This window comes from Fonsecaea multimorphosa (genome assembly GCF_000836435.1).
Source record: "Fonsecaea multimorphosa CBS 102226 unplaced genomic scaffold supercont1.2, whole genome shotgun sequence".
In the NCBI taxonomy this organism is placed as follows: Eukaryota; Fungi; Ascomycota; class Eurotiomycetes; order Chaetothyriales; family Herpotrichiellaceae; genus Fonsecaea; species Fonsecaea multimorphosa.
This window is the reverse complement of record NW_015971636.1, coordinates 1,650,859-1,670,333: the sequence shown is the minus strand read 5'-3', so window position 1 is coordinate 1,670,333 and position 19,475 is coordinate 1,650,859. Positions and strand designations below refer to the sequence as shown.

At 49.1% G+C, this 19,475-nt stretch overlaps 6 protein-coding genes across 6 annotated transcripts; 3 read left to right on the top strand and 3 right to left on the bottom strand.

Annotated features, from left to right (window-relative positions):
- Positions 1-197: 197 nt before the first annotated feature.
- Z520_01545 (uncharacterized protein) lies at positions 198-1,915 on the bottom strand (the record flags this gene model as incomplete). Its single annotated transcript, XM_016772061.1, has 2 exons — positions 198-435; positions 489-1,915. The coding sequence occupies 2 exons, from the start codon at positions 1,913-1,915 to the stop codon at positions 198-200; spliced, it is 1,665 nt and encodes a 554-aa protein (XP_016637200.1).
- A 1,052-nt stretch (positions 1,916-2,967) lies between these two features.
- On the top strand, positions 2,968-3,945 carry Z520_01544 (uncharacterized protein; the record flags this gene model as incomplete). Its single annotated transcript, XM_016772060.1, has 2 exons — positions 2,968-3,012; positions 3,121-3,945. 2 exons carry the CDS (start codon positions 2,968-2,970, stop codon positions 3,943-3,945), a joined length of 870 nt encoding a protein of 289 aa, XP_016637199.1.
- A 126-nt stretch (positions 3,946-4,071) lies between these two features.
- Z520_01543 (uncharacterized protein) lies at positions 4,072-5,676 on the bottom strand (the record flags this gene model as incomplete). Its single annotated transcript, XM_016772059.1, has 1 exon — positions 4,072-5,676. The coding sequence occupies one exon, from the start codon at positions 5,674-5,676 to the stop codon at positions 4,072-4,074; it is 1,605 nt and encodes a 534-aa protein (XP_016637198.1).
- A 466-nt stretch (positions 5,677-6,142) lies between these two features.
- Positions 6,143-7,550, bottom strand: Z520_01542 (uncharacterized protein; the record flags this gene model as incomplete). Its single annotated transcript, XM_016772058.1, has 2 exons — positions 6,143-7,485; positions 7,535-7,550. The coding sequence occupies 2 exons, from the start codon at positions 7,548-7,550 to the stop codon at positions 6,143-6,145; spliced, it is 1,359 nt and encodes a 452-aa protein (XP_016637197.1).
- Positions 7,551-10,517: 2,967 nt separating this feature from the next.
- On the top strand, positions 10,518-13,220 carry Z520_01541 (chitin synthase 3; the record flags this gene model as incomplete). Its single annotated transcript, XM_016772057.1, has 2 exons — positions 10,518-10,583; positions 10,641-13,220. 2 exons carry the CDS (start codon positions 10,518-10,520, stop codon positions 13,218-13,220), a joined length of 2,646 nt encoding a protein of 881 aa, XP_016637196.1.
- Positions 13,221-14,322: 1,102 nt separating this feature from the next.
- Positions 14,323-14,800, top strand: Z520_01540 (uncharacterized protein; the record flags this gene model as incomplete). Its single annotated transcript, XM_016772056.1, has 2 exons — positions 14,323-14,583; positions 14,648-14,800. The coding sequence occupies 2 exons, from the start codon at positions 14,323-14,325 to the stop codon at positions 14,798-14,800; spliced, it is 414 nt and encodes a 137-aa protein (XP_016637195.1).
- Between the last annotated feature and the right edge of the window lie 4,675 nt (positions 14,801-19,475).

The window sequence follows — 19,475 nt, the reverse complement described above, 5'->3', positions numbered from 1 at the left end:
GGCCCTTTAACTAGGCTTGACGGAGGAATAGCCAACACACTTTCTCAATGAGCGGGTGGCTCTGAATATTACTATGCACAAAACACTCCAGAAATGACGAGAAACATTGAACGCCGGGGTATATTGCCCATACAAATACAAGTCGCTGTTGGCTGTCCTTTGACATGTCCATAGGAAAGACTCCATCCGTTGTTCTGTTACCGGCGCAGCGCTTTGTCTCCCTGCAATGCTCTCTCCGCCCTCAGATATAGATCCACACATAAATTCTGAATCGCAACCAGTCCGTCATCTTTGCTGATATTGCTCAAGCGATGCAGGATTTGTAGCATATGTCTCGACACACCAAAATCTGATACCGAGCTTTCGTCGAGCGGGTTGAATATGATGTGGGCAAGGATGACAACTAGGGCCGAGACAATGGTTTCCAGCGATAACCTGCAGGGCACGTCGTTAGTCCATATTTGGGTCGCAACTGTATGGCGACTTACCAATTGCTTGCAATGTCGTCGCCCGGAATCAACCTCAGAAGGTCGATGAATCTCCGGGCGTCCTTGTGCAAAATTTGCGCTTTTTGTTTCGACATCCCCTCGATCAGTCCTTGGGCTGAGAATGCATTGTGGCTTGTGCGTGGCGCTGGCAGAATATCGGCCCAAAAGGCGTACACAGTGGAAAAATACGTCGACTCGAGCACGACAACATGAACCAGATCCGAGCGATGCAGAGACGCGCGCAGATGTTCGGCGTCAAGCTCGAAGATCCAATTGCGCCGCCACTCCTCCAGCCGTGAGTTGATTGCACGCAACTCGACGTTGCCTGCACCATCCGACTTTTGAGCTGGACGTGGAAGCGAAAGTTGCTCCCCAAATTCGGCCTGGAGCAAAGCAAGCTCCACATGAAGTCGGAAGATATTGACCTTAAATTCTCCACCAGCGGCAGTGATTTCCCCTACACCGTCTGGCTCACCATCTCTCGGCAATTCGACATTGATCAGTCTTGGTGGTAAATGGGGTAGTCTGCCGGCCCTCAGGCTCATGTCTACTTCCATAAAGTAAGCCAGCCAGAAAACGCGTTGTTGCTGGACTCGCTCCGCGGGGTTAATTGGTTCAACTCTTTCGGGATCATTGACCCGGAGATCCTGGACGACACGCAGGGCCAGGGAGACAAACATCTGGGCCGGATACGGTCGTGAGGAGGTGGAGATCACCACAGCCAAGCCGACAAAACATTGGGCCAGAAGCAAAGAGGGTCGCAGCACCAGCAGTTCAGGGACCGTGTCGAGGGATTCTTGCAGATAGATTTCTGCATTCTCGGTGTCTTGCGGGACCCCTAACGGACTCATAGCACGCAAGCGGTGTGCAATCCCTAGCACCACCTTGAGTGCGACCCACTCGATTGGTTTGCCGTTGGCTCTTCCGTTATAACAGTCCTGAAACAGGGATGTGATAACGGCAGGGTCGAAGAGTGGAAGGGCCGCATTGAAATCCACCAAGAATTCCTGCAACAGGAAGAGGCCGCCTTGGACTGGCGGTAGGGAGCACTTCTTCGACCCGTTATAACGGACCTGAGGACGAAGCTCCTCATCGGTCGTGGCGAGAGCCGGAGCGGGCATGGCGAATGGTGAGTCTGAGCTCGGGCTCCATCCCTGAGTCACGTCGGTCTCCAGCTGGCTGACTTCTCTATTTAGCGATTGTGGGAAGTCAGTCGTGGTTCCTCGCAGTTGGTGGGAGCCGAGCGCTTGCAGAAGAGTCTGGCCTGGCGACGGTTGGATAGTATTATCTGCGAGTTCTGCCAGAAGTGTGTCTGACACGTATGAACTCTGTTCCGCCGGGGAGGTGGTCGATGGTAGCGATGATGGAGTCAGAACGTCCACCCGTTCTTGGGGGCCGCTCTCTGACATCTTTGCCGCGACCGACATTTTGATCAGTTCCTCAAGGCTCTTGAGGCGCTCCTCCAGGTTCTCCATCTGTTTCCTACTCCTTGTTAGACCAAGCACTCCAATCACGGAGGGTGGAAACAACTTTTTCCGCTTCTCCCGCGGCTTCGTGACATGTGTCATCTGGCACACGGATTTGGACTTCTCGCATGCCGAACATGTACCGCCTACTGTTTTCAAATCACATTTTCTTTTCTTCGAACGACAAAGATCACAGGCCTGGATGGTCCAGGATTAGGACCGTCTCGCCCAAATGGTCTGAAGCTCTGGAGAGGCCTACCTGAGCCATGTTGCCCGTTTTGGGAGCTTGCGTGATCGTTTGGGACATTGTGCCAACACCCCCAGTAGGTGGATGCGGGCCCGGCTGGTCCGGCTAGAATGCCTCCAGGTATATAGCGTCCCAAGCACGACACGAGAGAAAGCGCTTTGAACCAGATGCGGAGATGCAGATCCGGCGTGCTTAGCTGGCGAAGAGAAATTAGACTATCGGAGGGTGATGAAGTCTGGATTCGGGGACGAGCATTTGAAATGTTCGAGGGAAGCCCATGACGTTGGGGCGTAATTGGAAGAGGCCTCCTAATGATTGTGCGATTCTGAGTAATCCGATCCAGGGTTGGAATCTCTAGTCAAAACTTCAGCAATTGCCCCGACGGTATTATGGCGCTCAGATGCAAGCTCCAATCGTCAGCACAAAGGCCCTGCTGACAAAACACCAACACGTCCGGCACCGCGGAGACTCGTTTGCTCCGTAAGGCCGAAGTCGCCGGACCAACTCGCTCGGAGTGACTCGGGAGCGGGCCGTGTGACTTGTACGATAGCCTAGGTATTTGGGGATGGCGAATGGCCTCAGCCTTGCGGATCAGCATGTCCAGTCGCGAGCTATTCTTCAGCCTCATCGCTCGTTGCCGAGGCTTACTGTACTCAAAGTTTGGACAACAGCAGCGATTGTAGCGGACTACAGAAACCGGAAAATACTGCAGAGGGTACCAATATCCTGGTCCTTGGGTCAGGGTCGCCTCGGAATGGCATCGGACATGAAATTTCCTATCGTGGATGTGTGGGCAAATCCCTTCGCCCTTGTACGTGTTGGGCCCTTGGTTTCGTAGAGGGCATCCAGTCCCTAGGCATCGCTTGTTGAACCTCCATTGCTTGCTTGTGTCGTTCACGGCTCCTGCTAACGGTTATAGGACGGTGTGCCAGAAGCCCAGCGGCTCTTTCAACAGAGTCATGCCGATCCCGACTTTCTGGCTCGTCGACCGACGCCCCAGGAATTGGTGGCCTTGATGGACTCAGCCGGGATGTCGCAGATCTGTCTGGCATCGTGGCGTCGGCCTGGCAAAGTGGTCTTCTCCAATGACCAAGTCGCCCAGTTCACCAGGGCCTATCCTGATCGCATCTTCGGTCTTGCGTCTGTGGACTTGCTGGACCCGGTGAACGCCGTCAAAGAACTCGAGCATTACGTGGTGAACGAGGGCTTCAAGGGCTTGCGTGTCGTGCCGTGGTTATGGGGTCTGCCACCCACTGATGCTCATTACTGGCCGTTGTACGTCAAGTGCATCGAGCTCGACATCCCGTTCTGTACCCAGGTTGGCCACACAGGCCCTCTGTGTCCGAGCGAAACGGGACGCCCGATACCTTATATCGACACCATTGCACTCAAATTCCCCCAACTAAAAATCATATGCGGCCACATAGGATATCCTTGGACGGCCGAAATGGTAGCCGTCGCCTGGAAGCATGAGAACGTCTATATCGATACCAGCGCATATCTTCCAAAATATTATCCCACAGAACTGATCACCTTTGCAAACACAGTTGGGCGCAAAAAGGTCATGTTTGGGACGAACTTTCCCCAGCTCACTTGGAACGCTTGTGTAGATAGCGTCAAGAAACACCTATTGGGAGAAGAAGGCTTGCGGCGCGAAGTGGTTGCAGCGTTCATGGGCGGCAATGCGAGGCGGGTGTTGAAGCTAGATGCTCCCTCTCCGCAGAAAGTAAGGGCCTCGCTTTGACACTCTTACCAAGGAGCTGTGCTGAGGTGAATGGATTTGGTTTGTAATCTGTCCAAGCAGCAACACCAGGGCCGGCGGAAGAAACTAGGCGTTGTCCTCGACTGGCATCGACATGGCGCCCATGCATCAAAACTCCATACCGTCCGCCCCAGTGACTCCGTCTTCGTCTCGTTCTCTTTTAACTCGGACCATTTCGCTCTTGAGCAATGATTTGACAAACCCATCGAACAATTCGACGTAGGGTTTGAGGCTGGTCTTTTCCCAATCACTCAGCTTCCTCATTGTGACGCCGTCCTCGACGTATCCATTTGTTTGTGGGTCAGCTGCTTCGTTGTTACCGAATTCGTCGACTTCATTGAGCAGTTCGGTGACTTTAGGCACGGAGAGCGGATCAAAGGCATCGGCGCGATCCATATCACCACCGGTTGTGATGGGTACGCACACTCGCCCCGTGCCAGGGTGCACGACAAAGGGGCTTTTCAGCAAGTGAATCCTCTTCTTGCCGACCTCCACGTCCAATCTCGGATAGGTGTACTCTAGAAGGATGTCCTGCTTGGCTTCGACCAACGCCTTGGTGTCCAACGTCTTGCTGACACCAGTCTTGGCTAGAGAGTCGATATCTTCCCACTTTCTGATGCTTGGTCGGTCTGGGCTGCTTGACCACTTTTTGACCAGGGCCTCGTTCAACGCCTTGTCTGGAAGCAATTGGAGGAGACGGTCCTGACCTTTTTGAGAGAGGAAAGGCTCCTGCTCGATCAATACCTGTTGAAAGTATGGTTTCAAGATCTCAAGGCTTCGGGCAATATGGGGATGGAGAGGCCGCTTCTGATTCACTCTCTTGCCACCTTGTACGCCTCCCTTCAGCACTTCAAAGTACCCGGTGATGGCTTTGCGTTTGTCGTCGTCCAGCTCTCTGGCTTCTTTGTCACTGATCCACGCGTGAACGCCTCGACGTCCGGAATAGATCCAGATGATGTGTTCGAATCCAAAGTCTTCTCTCAGGGCAACATCGACGACTTTGATCGCCATCGTGGCGAAGGACCAACATTTCGCACAAATATTCGCCTTCTCACAGCATGTACGGATGTCGTCGTAGTCCGTCAAATCAATATCGAAAACGATCTCTTTGCTCAACGGTCTGAACAAGGAGCTTTTCTTCAACGTTTTCCGCTCACTTGGGTTGGTGGTGTAGACTGGACCAATCTCGAATCGCGAGGGGATGTGTCGTAAGATGTCCTTGCGCAGCAAGTCTGCAGTAGGATATGACTGATAGCGAAGGTACGCATCGTTCGAAAGGGTCAATGCGAATTCTCGGTTCGTGAAATCGGGTCCAGGTTTGGGGGAGTGGTTGAGCCATTGGAAAAGGGATCGAAAGGGGAAAAGCCGAGCGTAGAACTGTTTCATTATGGTGGGATCTGAGTACGACTCTTGCTGTGTCGCCGCGGTGGCGCCGACTGAGGAGCCCGGTGCTGATTGCAGTGGTGGTGAGGAGGGTATGTTGGCTGCGCTGGAAGGATGTAAGGCGCTCTCGAGATCGTCGTCATCGTCATCGTCGTCAAACAAATCTTCCAATGCCACGGGGGCCTGGTCGACAGGCTTTGCTGTGGAATCATCTTCAATTCCATCCTGCTCGACGCCAGCCGGGAATGGAGCGTCAGGTAGGTTAATGTCCCCATCCTGCGAAGGGGAGGACTGCCGTGGTGAAGAGTCGCCTGCCATCTTGATACCCATGTTGGCCACTTGTCACAGGACAGCAAGTTCGCACAAGATAGTGATGTTTACCTCGAACTCTGGCTACAGGTAATGTGAGTCGGATTGACGCGTGTGAATGAGCGCGGCGAGGGCGCGTCTGCATGACCGTGTCACAGAAAGTCATTTGAATCACGTGAAGTCGCGTCAACACGCATGATGGATGGCTCGGGAGAACACGGGAAAGCTTTCGTGCCGGGCCATGATACATTGGCTAGGCCGATACCCAGGTCGACAACAGCACATTTTTATACAAGGGCGAGGTTGAGGAAATTGCGGAAAAGAGTATGTCTTCATCGCGATGGTAGGGCAGTATAATTTCTCCAGTGAGACTCGATCTCTAGATCATCCTAATCTAACCATCCAAAGTATCGTCAAGAGCCTCGTGGCACATGCCGGCGTTCCAAATTGCCGGATATGAAAGAAAAAAGGAAAAAGTTATTGTACATCAAGGTAAATTCTCCTTCACTTCATTGGCATCCGAAAACGGTCCGGAGTCATGCTTGACCAGCTCTGGCCGCAGGGTCGGACTGCTCACGTTCATGTGTTCGGGATTCCGCGCACGGTTGATAGCGTCCTCTATCACGGCACTCAACGTGGCGCTGCCAGTGTGCCGGTGTGTGGGCCCACTCGAGGTGCCTTCTTTAGGCCCTTCCATGGAAAGAATGGCGCTCACCGATGACGACCTTGCTGAGTGATTGCCCGCAAACGGCTGCTTAGGAATCACCAGAGGCGAGATCGGGGACTCGTCTAGGGCGGTCATTGGGGTGGTAGTCGCGGACGAAGCCACCACTTCCTTTTCGTCGACAAAGAATGGGATGCTCTCCTTGGAGCTCGCAGCAGTGCTGCTCTTCCGAGCGGCTTCTTTGGCCAAATTAGCCAGCGTAGGAACTCTGGTCCCTGAATTGACTTTCTTGACCTCGATAGGCCGAGCAGTGACGTTTCTCGCCACAATAGAGCTGTTGCTGCTTCCCAATTTAGGGATTTGTGGGACTTGCGGAATCTGTGGTGTTCTTGCGCTCGGTGTCGAGGAGGATCCTGGAGTGTTCGAGCCGGACTTCACACTGACAACGTTGGCCTGCGCTCGGAAGGCCTGCTGAGCTGGTATGGGCGGGACAATAGCATCACTACGGTAGATCGTTGTTGCCACGCTTTCGCGAGCCAAGCTCGGTGCAAGACTGATTCGGGGGTCGAGAGAAGAAGCGTCCGACCAGGTTGAATCTCTCAAATCCTTCGGCATGAAGAAGTGCTGCTCAAGCTGGGGAGACCCGGTCGCAGAGTTTGAAGCAATACCTCCAGGAAGTGAAGGGACCGGTGGAACCATCAATCCCGGTGAGTCTGGTGGTGATCGGACGGTAACCCCTGGAATGTAGGCTATTTGGATGACATTTGAAGCTCGCGTGAGGACCGTGGAGGCTATCGAGTGAGCAGACCTGGTGGATTGACGGTCACCGCGGTGGAGGGTGGATTGGTCTCTCTTTTCCGGAGGATCCCAAGCCGGGGCGCGTCGTTTCTTGCGAATTCGAAACCGATATACCAAATAAAGGATGGCAGCCAGAAGGACGATACCTCCAACGACCCCCCCAACGATAGGGCCGACCGGTGTGGACTTTTTCGGCGCTGATTGACCGGGCAGAGACCCAATTTTGACGCAGGTTGTGGACGCGCAGGAATCGCATGACTGAGCGGTCAGAGAGCAAGTCTCATCCGCGCCGCATGCCGGGCAGCTGGGAGGGTCTGGGGGACACTGGACGCAGCGACGAAATAGTTGATGTGCAGAGGACTCGAAAACTTCATTCCATATTAGCCTGATCCAAGGACCTCGGATGGGAGTGCATACGCCCGTTCGAGGCCATTTTGGTACTGATCTCTGCGAGGTTCTCAATGTTTATTCCTCAATAGAGTCCCAGGGTCAATTGCATCTAGCGAATTCAGACGTTTTGATCCCGCCAAAATTCCTCCTTGTGTTTGGTGCACGATCCACGGTCGTGGTTCTTTGACTTTGACAGATTCACGCTGATGGAGAGTCGGAGGATCCGATACTGAAAGAATTATGACATGAGTAAAGTGCCGAATGACTGTGGATCAACCACGAGCTCTTGTTGTGACGAAGAGGGAGGATTGCGTCGTCGAAATGAAGCGACCGGACCGTGAAGGGAGCCGTGGCCGAAAACAGACCAAAGAATGTGGGACGAGACAACGGTCTCGACAGAAACACAAAATGCAACGTGGAAAAGACTGAATTGAAGTAGGTATGTACGCAGCAGCTGTGAAAGATTGAAGGGCGCTCAGTGCGAAGGACGAAGAGGAGACGAAGAACAATAATCGCAAGTGACTTTGGACCAGCAGATCTCTGGTTCTCGACTCTCCAGCCAGCACAGAGGTGGTGGAGAGAATGGGGACAGCCAAAAGCAACGAGCGAAAAGGCGCGAGCAAATGGGCATTGATGGCCGCAGGGGAGCTGAAGGCTGAGGAGCGAGTGCGAGATGAAGGGGCATTGTACACGCAGCCTCCGGCGGTGGGACCCGAATGCGGTTGGTCCACAGGCCTCAACAGGCCTCGCTGAAAGAAAGCTTGGTGCGCCTACGGGGTGCCTCCTGGGTGCCTACTGCCTGCAAGGGGAAAAGCGCCGCCCGCAAATTCTCTCCTTCAAACACGCTGCCGCAAGGGTCTTCAATCTGAAGAGAGTTGGAAAATCTCCTGGCCTGACATGGTGCTTCTTCCAATCAGAACCTTGGAAGTCATTAAGGCTCACGAAGAGGCATCACCTCAACAACAAGGAGAATTGCGTCCCAACCCGGTAGCTGATTCGACGACGATGGATTTTGGAGGTGTCGAGGCAGAGTGACAAGCGAGAAGATTGTTGTGTGAGTAGCAAAATGAGTTTGCTCGCCAAGTGGTACATCATCTAGGGCAGTGCAAAGACGCATTATTGGACCCGTTGTGGAAACTGATCAGCTACCGAAAGTTGCAACAGAGCCAAGTAACCACGTAATACATCTGTGGTTTCATCGATAGCTTCATGCTGTGGTCGTCCAGGCCCAGAAGAACTCGAAAGACAGTTCTTTGCTTTCTTCCTGTCTTCAGTTGACGGCATGACACGAAGTTTCGTTGTCGTACGAAGAAGAACAGAAGAGCACTCGTCTTTGGTTCAGTCTTCTGGATGCTGACAATCCGCTCAGGAATAGGGGCAGGGACGAATTGCGGGCAGCTCCCTACTATACAGCACATTCATGACAGCAATTTAGCACCAGCATACGGAGAATCATCGTGTTCGCTGTGAGATGCATTCTGTCTCAGCGGAACACAATCACGCATCTCCTGTACACGGTAGTCTGATGATACCTAGGGACCTAGGTATGTATCCCATGTGCGTGATGGTCGCCACCTGTGGCGCAGGGCCTTACTAACAAGTTCTAAATATGGACACCTACGGTTTGAGCCAAGGTCTTACACTGTGGCGCCCCAGTGCAAGTCCCACGCGAGCAATGTCAGAGTCAGTTGGACGACTTGAGAATCGGCTGAACACAGCATGCAGCGGATCTAGTCGCGTTCTAGTAAGTCGGCTGGAATAGCAATTCACAGTCGTTGATCTGTCACGAATGCCACGCATGGGCGTATTGTTGTCCTGTCCTATAGCCGGGCGACCTGCGAAGCCATTATTATTATTATTTCGACAGAAACTGCGGGGGAGTGGAATTTGGCCAAAGCCATAAAGGACGCCACCATCGTATGGGCGGGCGAGCCTCAAAGGCCAAACACACTGGCGAGCAGGATCCACTCGCTCGTTGCCGCTGTTTCATAGTTGAGATCCAGAGATGCGATCTGCGCTGGGGACGGAGTATGGAGGTGGGCAGTTCGTGAAGGGGGTACATCTGTCCCAATTGCTTCCGCTGTTTGCTGTAATAATCGTATAATACCTGGATAATTGCATTCCAGAGGGCCTGGCTTCAGCCTTCTGTCGAGGCACATACCTACTTAGGTCCCTACCTACCTAGGTAGGTAGTAATAAGCAGGCAGGACACAGGTTCGTGGTGCGGCTGAAAGTCCTCAAAGTCCTCGTTCCCGGGCCCCGAGTCGGGGATTCGCCAGCCCATAAAGCGCACCAGTTACGCGAGCGCCCAACTGCCCGAGACTGGTCTAGGTGACTGGTCTAGGTGGCTTCGTGGCCACCCGCCAGCAGTAGTGCCATGCCTGTCGTCAGCGCTTTGTTCCCATTTCCCTGCACATGTGGGTGCATGCAGCCCGATTCGCTTCTCTCACCTCAGGGGACTTTGTGAACCCTGCAAAAAAGGGCTGAGCTGCTTTTCAGCAGGCTGTGCGAGGTGTGTGCACTGTGCAGTGTGCAACTGACTAGAAAACCCAAGAGAACTGAAACAACATCTCTCATCCCTCATCTTGCTGGTCATTTCTCAATCCTGATCTTGTAAAAGTCCTAATTCGATCACAATCGACCTTTCTTGGTCCTGGTTCTTTGTTCTCTCCTTTGACATCGCCAAACCTTACATTCCTTTCCCTCTTCTTTCTCCGCATCCAGGTCCTGCATATCACCTAAAGACTAATTCACCACCCCGTCCTCCCTCTGACAGCCCGCATCAGCCATCCAGTGGTCAACCCATCAGCAGTGACTCTTGCCCTCTGACCGGCCCTGGCGGCTGTCAGTCGTACAATCTCACACCGGCTCACTTAACCAGGGACTTGTCCTTCATACCACACACTACCCGCAGGGTAACCAAAAGATTTACGTTGGTGTCGAGTCCCAGCACTCGCACCGCTCGCTCCAGCACAACACCACCCTATCCATCCACACACCTCTCAGCGCCATGGCAAGCCAATATCCGGGTGGTTATGACAATGGCCACCAACTTAATGACATGCCGCATGGCAACGTACGTGGATCGAGGCCCCCTGCGTTGTGAGGCAAGCTGGACTGACCCCTCGTGTAGACATACCGACCAGCTGAAGCACATTCAGACGACGAAGCAGAGCATTCATTGCTGCACCAGAACGCCGCATATCAGTCGCAGTACGATGACCCGCATTCCCGCCCATTAACGCCAGGACAAGAGTCGATCTACACCCTGAATGAGACGTACGTAGGGGGAGACAAGTCACAGGTCCCGACCACCGGCTACAACCCTCAACACACTCAGGCATATGGCCGTGAGGGAGGCTACGGTTTGAGCAATACGCAGGCTGGATTCCCGACCCCCGGGTACCCTGATCCGACCGAGCGCAGCGCTTCTACCGAAGCGTGGCAGCAACGACAGGCTCCTGGTTTCGGCTCGGTCAAACGCTACGCCACCAGAAAAGTCAAGGTAGTCAACAGCGTGCTGAGTATCGATTACCCGGTGCCCAGCGCCATCCAAAACGCAATCCAGTCCAAATACCGAACCGACCTCGAGGGTGGCAGCGAGGAGTTTACCCACATGCGCTACACAGCCGCGACCTGTGACCCGGATGATTTCACCTTGAAGAATGGATACAATCTGCGTCCCGCCATGTACAACCGGCACACTGAGCTCCTCATCGCAATCACGGCTTACAACGAGGACAAGGTCTTGACCGCTCGCACCCTGCACGGCGTGATGCAGAACATCCGTGACATTGTCAACCTGAAGAAATCCGAGTTCTGGAACAAGGGTGGACCGGCCTGGCAAAAGATTGTTGTATGCCTTGTTTTCGACGGAATCGATCCCTGCGACAAGAATACTCTGGACGTTCTGGCAACCGTCGGCGTGTACCAAGACGGGGTCATGAAGAAAGACGTCGATGGCAAGGAGACCGTGGTCCATCTCTTCGAATACACGACTCAACTCTCCGTGACCGCAAATCAACAGCTCATTCGACCAAGCGACAACGACCCGACATCGCTGCCCCCAGTGCAGATGATGTTCTGTCTGAAGCAGAAGAACAGCAAGAAGATCAACTCGCACCGATGGCTGTTTAACGCATTTGGCCGCATTTTGAACCCGGAGATCTGCATTCTTCTCGACGCCGGTACCAAGCCCGGTTCAAAGGCATTGATGTCGTTGTGGGAAGCGTTCTACAACGACAAGGATCTCGGAGGCGCTTGCGGTGAGATTCATGCCATGTTGGGTCGTGGAGGAGTTTTCGGACGAAAGCTCTTGAACCCTCTGGTCGCCGCCCAAAACTTCGAGTACAAGATCAGTAACATCTTGGACAAGCCTTTGGAGAGCTCTTTCGGCTACGTCAGTGTGTTGCCCGGTGCCTTCTCGGCGTACCGTTTCCGCGCAATCATGGGCCGTCCTCTGGAGCAGTATTTCCACGGTGATCACACTCTGTCGAAGCGGCTGGGCAAGAAGGGTATCGAGGGAATGAACATCTTCAAGAAGAACATGTTTTTGGCCGAGGATCGTATCCTGTGTTTCGAATTGGTGGCCAAGGCAGGTTCGAAATGGCATCTGACCTACGTCAAGGCCTCGAAGGCTGAAACCGATGTACCTGAAGGTGCCGCAGAGTTTATCGGTCAACGTCGACGGTGGCTCAATGGGTCCTTTGCCGCCTCCATCTACTCCCTCATGCACTTCTCCCGCATGTACAAATCCGGCCACAACATCATCCGAATGATCTTCTTCCACATCCAAATGCTCTACAACATCGTGTCGGTCGTGCTTTCCTGGTTTTCACTCGCGGCATTCTGGCTTACCACCAAAATCATCATGGATCTGGTCGGTCAGCCCAGCACCAACAACAAAGACCACGCTTTCCCGTTCGGCAACAGTGCGACACCGATCATCAACACCGTCCTACAGTACACTTACCTGGCTTTCCTTCTTCTGCAGTTCATCCTGGCCTTGGGTAATCGTCCCAAGGGTTCCAAGGTCGCGTACATCATCTCGTTCTGCGTCTTCGCCGTCATTCAACTCTACGTGATCGTCTTGTCCATGTATTTGGTGGTCCGTGCATTCACCTCAAAAGACGGCACCGACATCGTCACCAATGAGGGAGCCAACGAATTCATCAAGTCCTTCTTCGCCTCGACCGGACCGGGTATCGTCATCATCGCGTTGGCGGCCACCTTCGGACTGTACTTTGTCGCCTCGTTCTTGTACTTGGATCCCTGGCACATGTTCACCTCCTTCTTCCAATACCTGCTCCTCATGCCATCGTTCATCAACATCCTCATGATCTACGCTTTTAGCAATTGGCACGACGTTTCATGGGGAACCAAAGGCGCTGACAAGGCAGATGTGTTACCTTCGGCTCAAACCAAAAAGGATGAAAAGGGCAAGGCGACTGTGGTGGAAGAAGTGGACAGACCCCAAGCCGACATCGACTCTGAGTTTGAGGCCACAGTCCGGCGTGCTTTGGCACCGTTCGTGCCACCTGTGGAGAAGGAAGACAAGACCTTGGAAGACTCGTACAAGAACTTCCGAACTCGACTGGTGGCGACTTGGATCTTTTCGAACGCCCTGCTCTCGGTTATCATTACTAGTGACAGCGTCGACAACTTTGGGTTTACTGTAAGTATCATTACCCCTTTCCACACTGGGCCCAGCTAACTGTTGAAAAGTCTAGAGCAACCAGTCGAAGCAGTCACTTTTTCCAAGCGCTCTTGTGGACAACTGCAGCTCTTTCCGTCGTTCGCTTTACCGGATGCTGTTGGTTCCTCGGCAGGACCGGTCTGCTCTGCTGTTTCAATAGGAGATAATTGTCCTACCCAAGGGTGTCGGACGGTAACGGTTGGATCACGGTCAGCATCGCAGGGAGTCCTAAGTGTGTTGCAGGGAGATCGTCACGGGTCGAGAATACTTTTTTTTATTCCGAAGTCGGCGAAACCCCCATTTGTGTCAGATTTAGCAATGAAGCCGCCATAAAATGGCTTCGAAGTTGGCGTTAAATACATGTAGTCGGTAAAAGTTTTGCGTTGTCTGTGTTCGGCTGTCCTCCGATAATGAGCCAGATAAGAGGCCAGGCCCCGGATGCCGCCTCGTCACGTCATGTGAGGCGGGCAGATCCATCGAGGCCATGTTTTGACGAGCAAGTACCATGGAGACACACATCTTCTTTCACTTCCTGCAAATCTTACAGTAACTACTATCTATTATATTATCTGCATTGCTTGTGGACTCTTTGTGGGTCGTTTTCACTGTTGGCGCTCGTTTTATTCGCTGCCTTCGAGTCCATTTACCGTGACAGACTTGAGAACATCCCGTTGCCCCGCCGAGTGTCAGGCTGCGCCCTGCCCTCATTGCCTGTCATCTCGCCTCTACAACTGATCTATCTGACGCGCCTGCCTCTGTCGACCAGTTTGTCCTTTGCGGTCTCCAACAAATCCCCGAAGTTTCTCTAAGAGCAGATTTTGATCGAGTTGTTCTGTCGCCCCGTGGTGACGACCCGCCGGCAAGATGATGAAAATATGGTCGATGGTACGAGTGGTTCCAGGCGCCTGTGGCTAGTCACTGATGGACAATTTGCAGAAGCAACAGCAACAGAAGGATGAACAAGCACAAGGGGTGACACAAAAGAAGAAGAAGGTCACAGCCGCCCAACTTCGCGTGCAAAAAGGTGAAATAAAGATCGGCCTTGTCCGCCTTGTCCGCCTGGAGGAAGTGTCTAATGCGGTTTCTCTCAGATCTCAGTGAACTGTCGCTCGGATCGACTATGAAGACGACGTTCCCTAACCCCGATGATATCCTAAACTTTACCCTCACGATCGAACCAGATGAAGGAATGTACAAAGGTGGGAGCTTTGTGTTCAACTTCTCCATCAACCAGAACTTTCCGCACGATCCACCCAAGGTCAAATGCACACAGAAGATCTACCATCCGAACATCGACCTGGATGGAAATGTCTGCTTGAACATTCTGAGGGAGGATTGGAAACCTGTGTTGAATCTGAACGCGGTTATTGTGGGCATGCAGGTACCACTGCCCTTCCAAGATTGGGTATCGTTGATCGAATGTGAATAGTTGACTTGATGGGCAGTTTCTCTTTCTGGAGCCGAATGCTTCTGATCCGCTCAACAAGGAGGCTGCTGAAGACCTCAGAAACAACCGAGAAGGATTCCGGCGTAATGCTCGAACGGCAATGGGGGGCGGGGCCGTCAAAGGACAGACCTACGATCGAGTATTGCGGTAATATCAGTGGGATATATGGGGTCGGCATGATGACTGAAATGATTCAATGACGGGTCGGAGACCGGGAATTTACATTGCGAGCTTGATTCGAGGGTTGCGGTCGACGCCCTGGTAAGGCTAGAGGCGTTATTCGCGGCGAGAGGGCTGACCACCCGCGCACAGAGCACTTCTCATGAAGCCAGAGTTGATTTCGACCCTGGAAAGCGCCAGACAAGATTTGTCTCGAGATATCTCTCTACGAGCAAAGACCACGCAAGGCTCCCGGTAATTAGGTAAATTATCTACGAGTTTGCCCTGCACCCTCGCGCTCGAAAATGGTCGTCTGCATCTTCCTTTTGCACTGTTGACTCGCACGAGACTCGCCCATCTCGGTACTATGACCGGTTCCGTGTCACTCTCCTGTTTTTCTGACCCAATATAGCATATCCGCTCAATCGCCGCTAACCAACCACTTTTGCCTTGATATTCACTCTCCAACTTGCTGCATCTGTGCTCTTATTGAAGCTGTGACTTCGGGAAACTCTGCCTCTGTGTTCGGTCTTGATTCCTGCTCCATTGTCTGAAAATCCGAGGTGGCTCACGCCGTTCAGCTCGTGGGAATCACAGGTTTCGCGGATAAAACACCTCATAGGGACGCTACAGTACAGATCTTCCGTCTTTTCGAAATTTTGATCACTCCCTATAGGCCGTAAAGGTATCTCCGGCTGATAAAGTTATTCTCATAACGACCTACTAGACAATTAATAGTACTAACTAAGACTATTCTAACCCTTAGTTAAAGCGACAACTTTATATATTACGACGCGGAATATAGATTCCTTATAGTCGATATAAGTTTAATATCTCTAATTCTCCTATTATATTATTTACTATTCTCTATACTATAATAATAAACCTAGTCGATTATATAGTAGTCTATATTACTAATCTAATCCGTAATCTAGATTTACTTAAACTAAAATCTAGAGATATCGATTCTATCTATTAAATATATTTATCTCGAATACTATCGAATTAAGCTTCTTGTTACGAACAGGCCAAAAGGACGGCCACAGCACAAGAACAAGGGAGAAGGTTTGCCGAAAGGAGTGACGACACAAGCCAGGGCACGTGATGTGCTCTATTATACTCCCAAGGCTGAGCAGAGCTATATAGAGCGGTATACTCTATTATACTCCTAAGGCTAAGTAGAGCCACATAGATCTATACGAATCTCCTTTATCTATATAGTCTTAATATAAGTCTATAACTTTCCCCATAGTTAACCTCAATTATAGAGAATCGAGTTGTTCTTAGTTTAATCGCTTTACGTATAGCTATATACTATACACTTAGTTTCCGTCTCCGCTATATTAAGCCCCACTACTATATTACTAAGTAAACTACCTCGGGTTTACTCATTAATACCTCACGTATTGTAAGGCGACTCGTAATATTTTAACTATTATCTTAGATAGTAAGTAGAATTAACGGCTATATCTAGTAGCTCTAACCCTAAATTACCCGAGCCTAGACTTACCTAATAACCTAATGTATCTTTAATAAGTATTAATATACTAACCGTTAATAATATAGACGTCGGGAAAATAAAAGACGACCTTAAGGTTAAATACTTCTATAGGGATAGAAGTAAGCTTAGTATATATCTTATATAGTTAAAGGCTATATTTACCTTATAATATACTAAGTACTCTACCCACGCGGAGCGAGTCTTATTCGTAGGACTCTAACTTCGCGGATCTACGTTTAAATAGTTTGAACCTATTATAGAAGATTATCTTAGATCTACCGTCGGATAACGAGACGAGGAGACTAACTTGATCTTCGGTAACTTTAGTATATATAAAGAACGTATTAAATAGATCTTTAGGATACTAGAGGAGGAATAAGTAGTCTTATAAAGGATCCACTAACTTAAGTAGACTAGATCTACGGCTCGCTATTACGCTATATTCTAACGCCTAGCGTCAAAGCTTAACTAGGAAGATAAAGCTTTCGCCTTAGTCTATTACTAAGGCCTAAAGGATTCGGTTAAAGATAGGATAGGAACGGATCGTCTTAACGAGTATAAGCTACTCGTTAAACGTTCTATCGAGATCGATAACTAGTTATATAAACGATAGTTAGAAAGAAAGGGATCGTATTTTAGGGGAACGACTTATAAGAATAAACAATATTACGGCGACCTAATAGACTTAGACGTCCTCCGCGTAGGGCTAGACCGCTAGTAGGTACGCGTTCGCGCGGCCCCGGAGGATTATCGTAAGAAGAAATAGCTAGGGCGTCAAATATTAAAGTCGGAGCGAGAGAAACGTAAGAAGGAAAATCTATACTATATATACGGAAAATCCGGGCACCGTGCGAAGGAGTGTAAAACGGTCCGTACGCTATATATAATAGACGACGGTATAGCCGGTTATGAAGAAATAAAGGCCGATACTTTATAGGAAATCTAGATAATAATCGATAGTTAGGGTACGACAGTATAGACGGGCCACCTAGGTATAGAGTCTTAACAATAGATAGGTAGACCCCACTACGAAAAAACAATTCCTAAGAAAGAAGTCGCCTTAGAAGAATAGGAACTTAAGGAACGATATAAGATCTTATCCTAGACGATATATTACGTAGATAACTATCTTATTTACTACTCCGAGAAGGTAGAGAATGGATAGTTTCTAAAGTAACTAAGGAAAGTTAGGAAGGCTAGAGTAATACTAAAGCGCTAGGAAGTATTTAAGGTTATAAATAAGAAGATCGAAGATATATAAGATATCTAGATAATACGTATACTAGAACTAAACGAACCTACTATATTTATCGTGATTAAATATAACGATAGGGAACTAGTACTTATTATCCTATACTAGAAAGATATATAATATTAGTATAACGATAATTATAGGAAGATAGAGGAATATATATATCCTATTATTAACTTAAGTTAACTTATAACTAAACTTACTATAATATATCTACTAATATATAAGAACGTAAAATATACTATTCTAGGGGAATATTCGCACGTAGGAAAGGGGGAAGACGTAATTACGGTACCGATAGTACTACTATAAAGCCTTAATATAATAACGAGATCCGAATTATATAACGTAGTACGCTATATTAACCGTAATTATACGTATTCGAGATACTAGGAATGTAACGTAGCCGCGTATATACTAGAGACGTAGACTAATATTGGAAATATAGATAACGATAACGACGATTTAACGATAGGATATACTAAAGACTACGTACTATACGAAAGTTACCGAGATAGTAAAATAATTATCGACGAAGAAGATAAGAACCTAATAATATACGATAATATTGTTTCACGATAATACGTTATTCTCGACATAGACGGTAAAGAAGTTGAAATCGTAACTAATTATTAGGATATAAAACTATACGAAGAAGACTATATATACGATAAGAGATATCGATATATTATATTTATATTATATAGACTTCTAAGAACGACGATACGTAAGGTTATTTTATAGTGATATTAGGATAGAGACTATAAAGAAAAAGAAAACGCCTATATATACTAATTAGCTAAACCTAATACCGTTAAAATTAATATACTCGAGAGTATAATAAAAAGAGTCGTTAGACGAAGAACTTAATAGGAATAGGTCTAGAGAGACCTAGAGATTATAGAAGAGCTAATCCCGTCCCGGACCGGACTATTAAAAAAGTAGAAGATAATCGACGACCGCGAAAACTTAGATTATTATTATAGGAGACTAGAGTATAATAAGATACTCTATAGCGAGAGAGAAGAATACTTATATTACTATAATATCGACCCGAAATACCCGGAATTTCCAATTCCTAAGGGAGTATATAGTAGTCTACTAGCCGCCGGCGCTATATACGAAGAATAAGAGTACCCTTAGAGGAAAGAGTTATATATATATTACTAAAATAGTAACTTAAATATAATATTCGTTAATAGCGTAGAAGGTAATAGGAGTCCTAATTAGCTATACGTTCTAGACGAGCTAGTCGACGATAGAGTCGACGGAAGTTTTATCGTAGGAGACTTTCTATACCTCGATAAAGGAAAATATCTTATACGAATCGTATATAAATATATTTATAACGTAGACTCGACGTTACTATATATACTAATATACCCGGACGGGGTATTTAGAGAACTAGAAGAATATTAAAACGAAAAGTACGAATAGAGAGACGAACTATACGTATATTAGCTAAAAAACTTATAAGTGACGACCTAAAGAGACGAGGAAGTTATAATAATAATCTAAGGATTAGAAAGCTTTAGGAGTTGAGGGAGATAACTACGGATAGTCGCTACGTAGTCCTTACGGTAGAACTAGCGGACTTCTAAGTATCGGTTATAATCGACTCGAGAGCTAATCGAAGCTATATTAGCACTAGTATAGCTAAATAGTTATATAAGTATAAAGTAAGGAAATAGTTTCCGTATCCGCTCGCGATAGTAGATAGACGACTATTAAAGTAGATTACTTACGAATTAAAAGAAGTTCCGTTAACGATTTTAGGATATAAGAAGAAAGCGACCTTAGATATTACGATAATACTATAATTCGATATAATATTAAGGATAAACTAGCTTTAAGAATATAACCTAATAATCGACTAGAAAACGAAGACTTTAATATTTACGGTACGTAGTATCG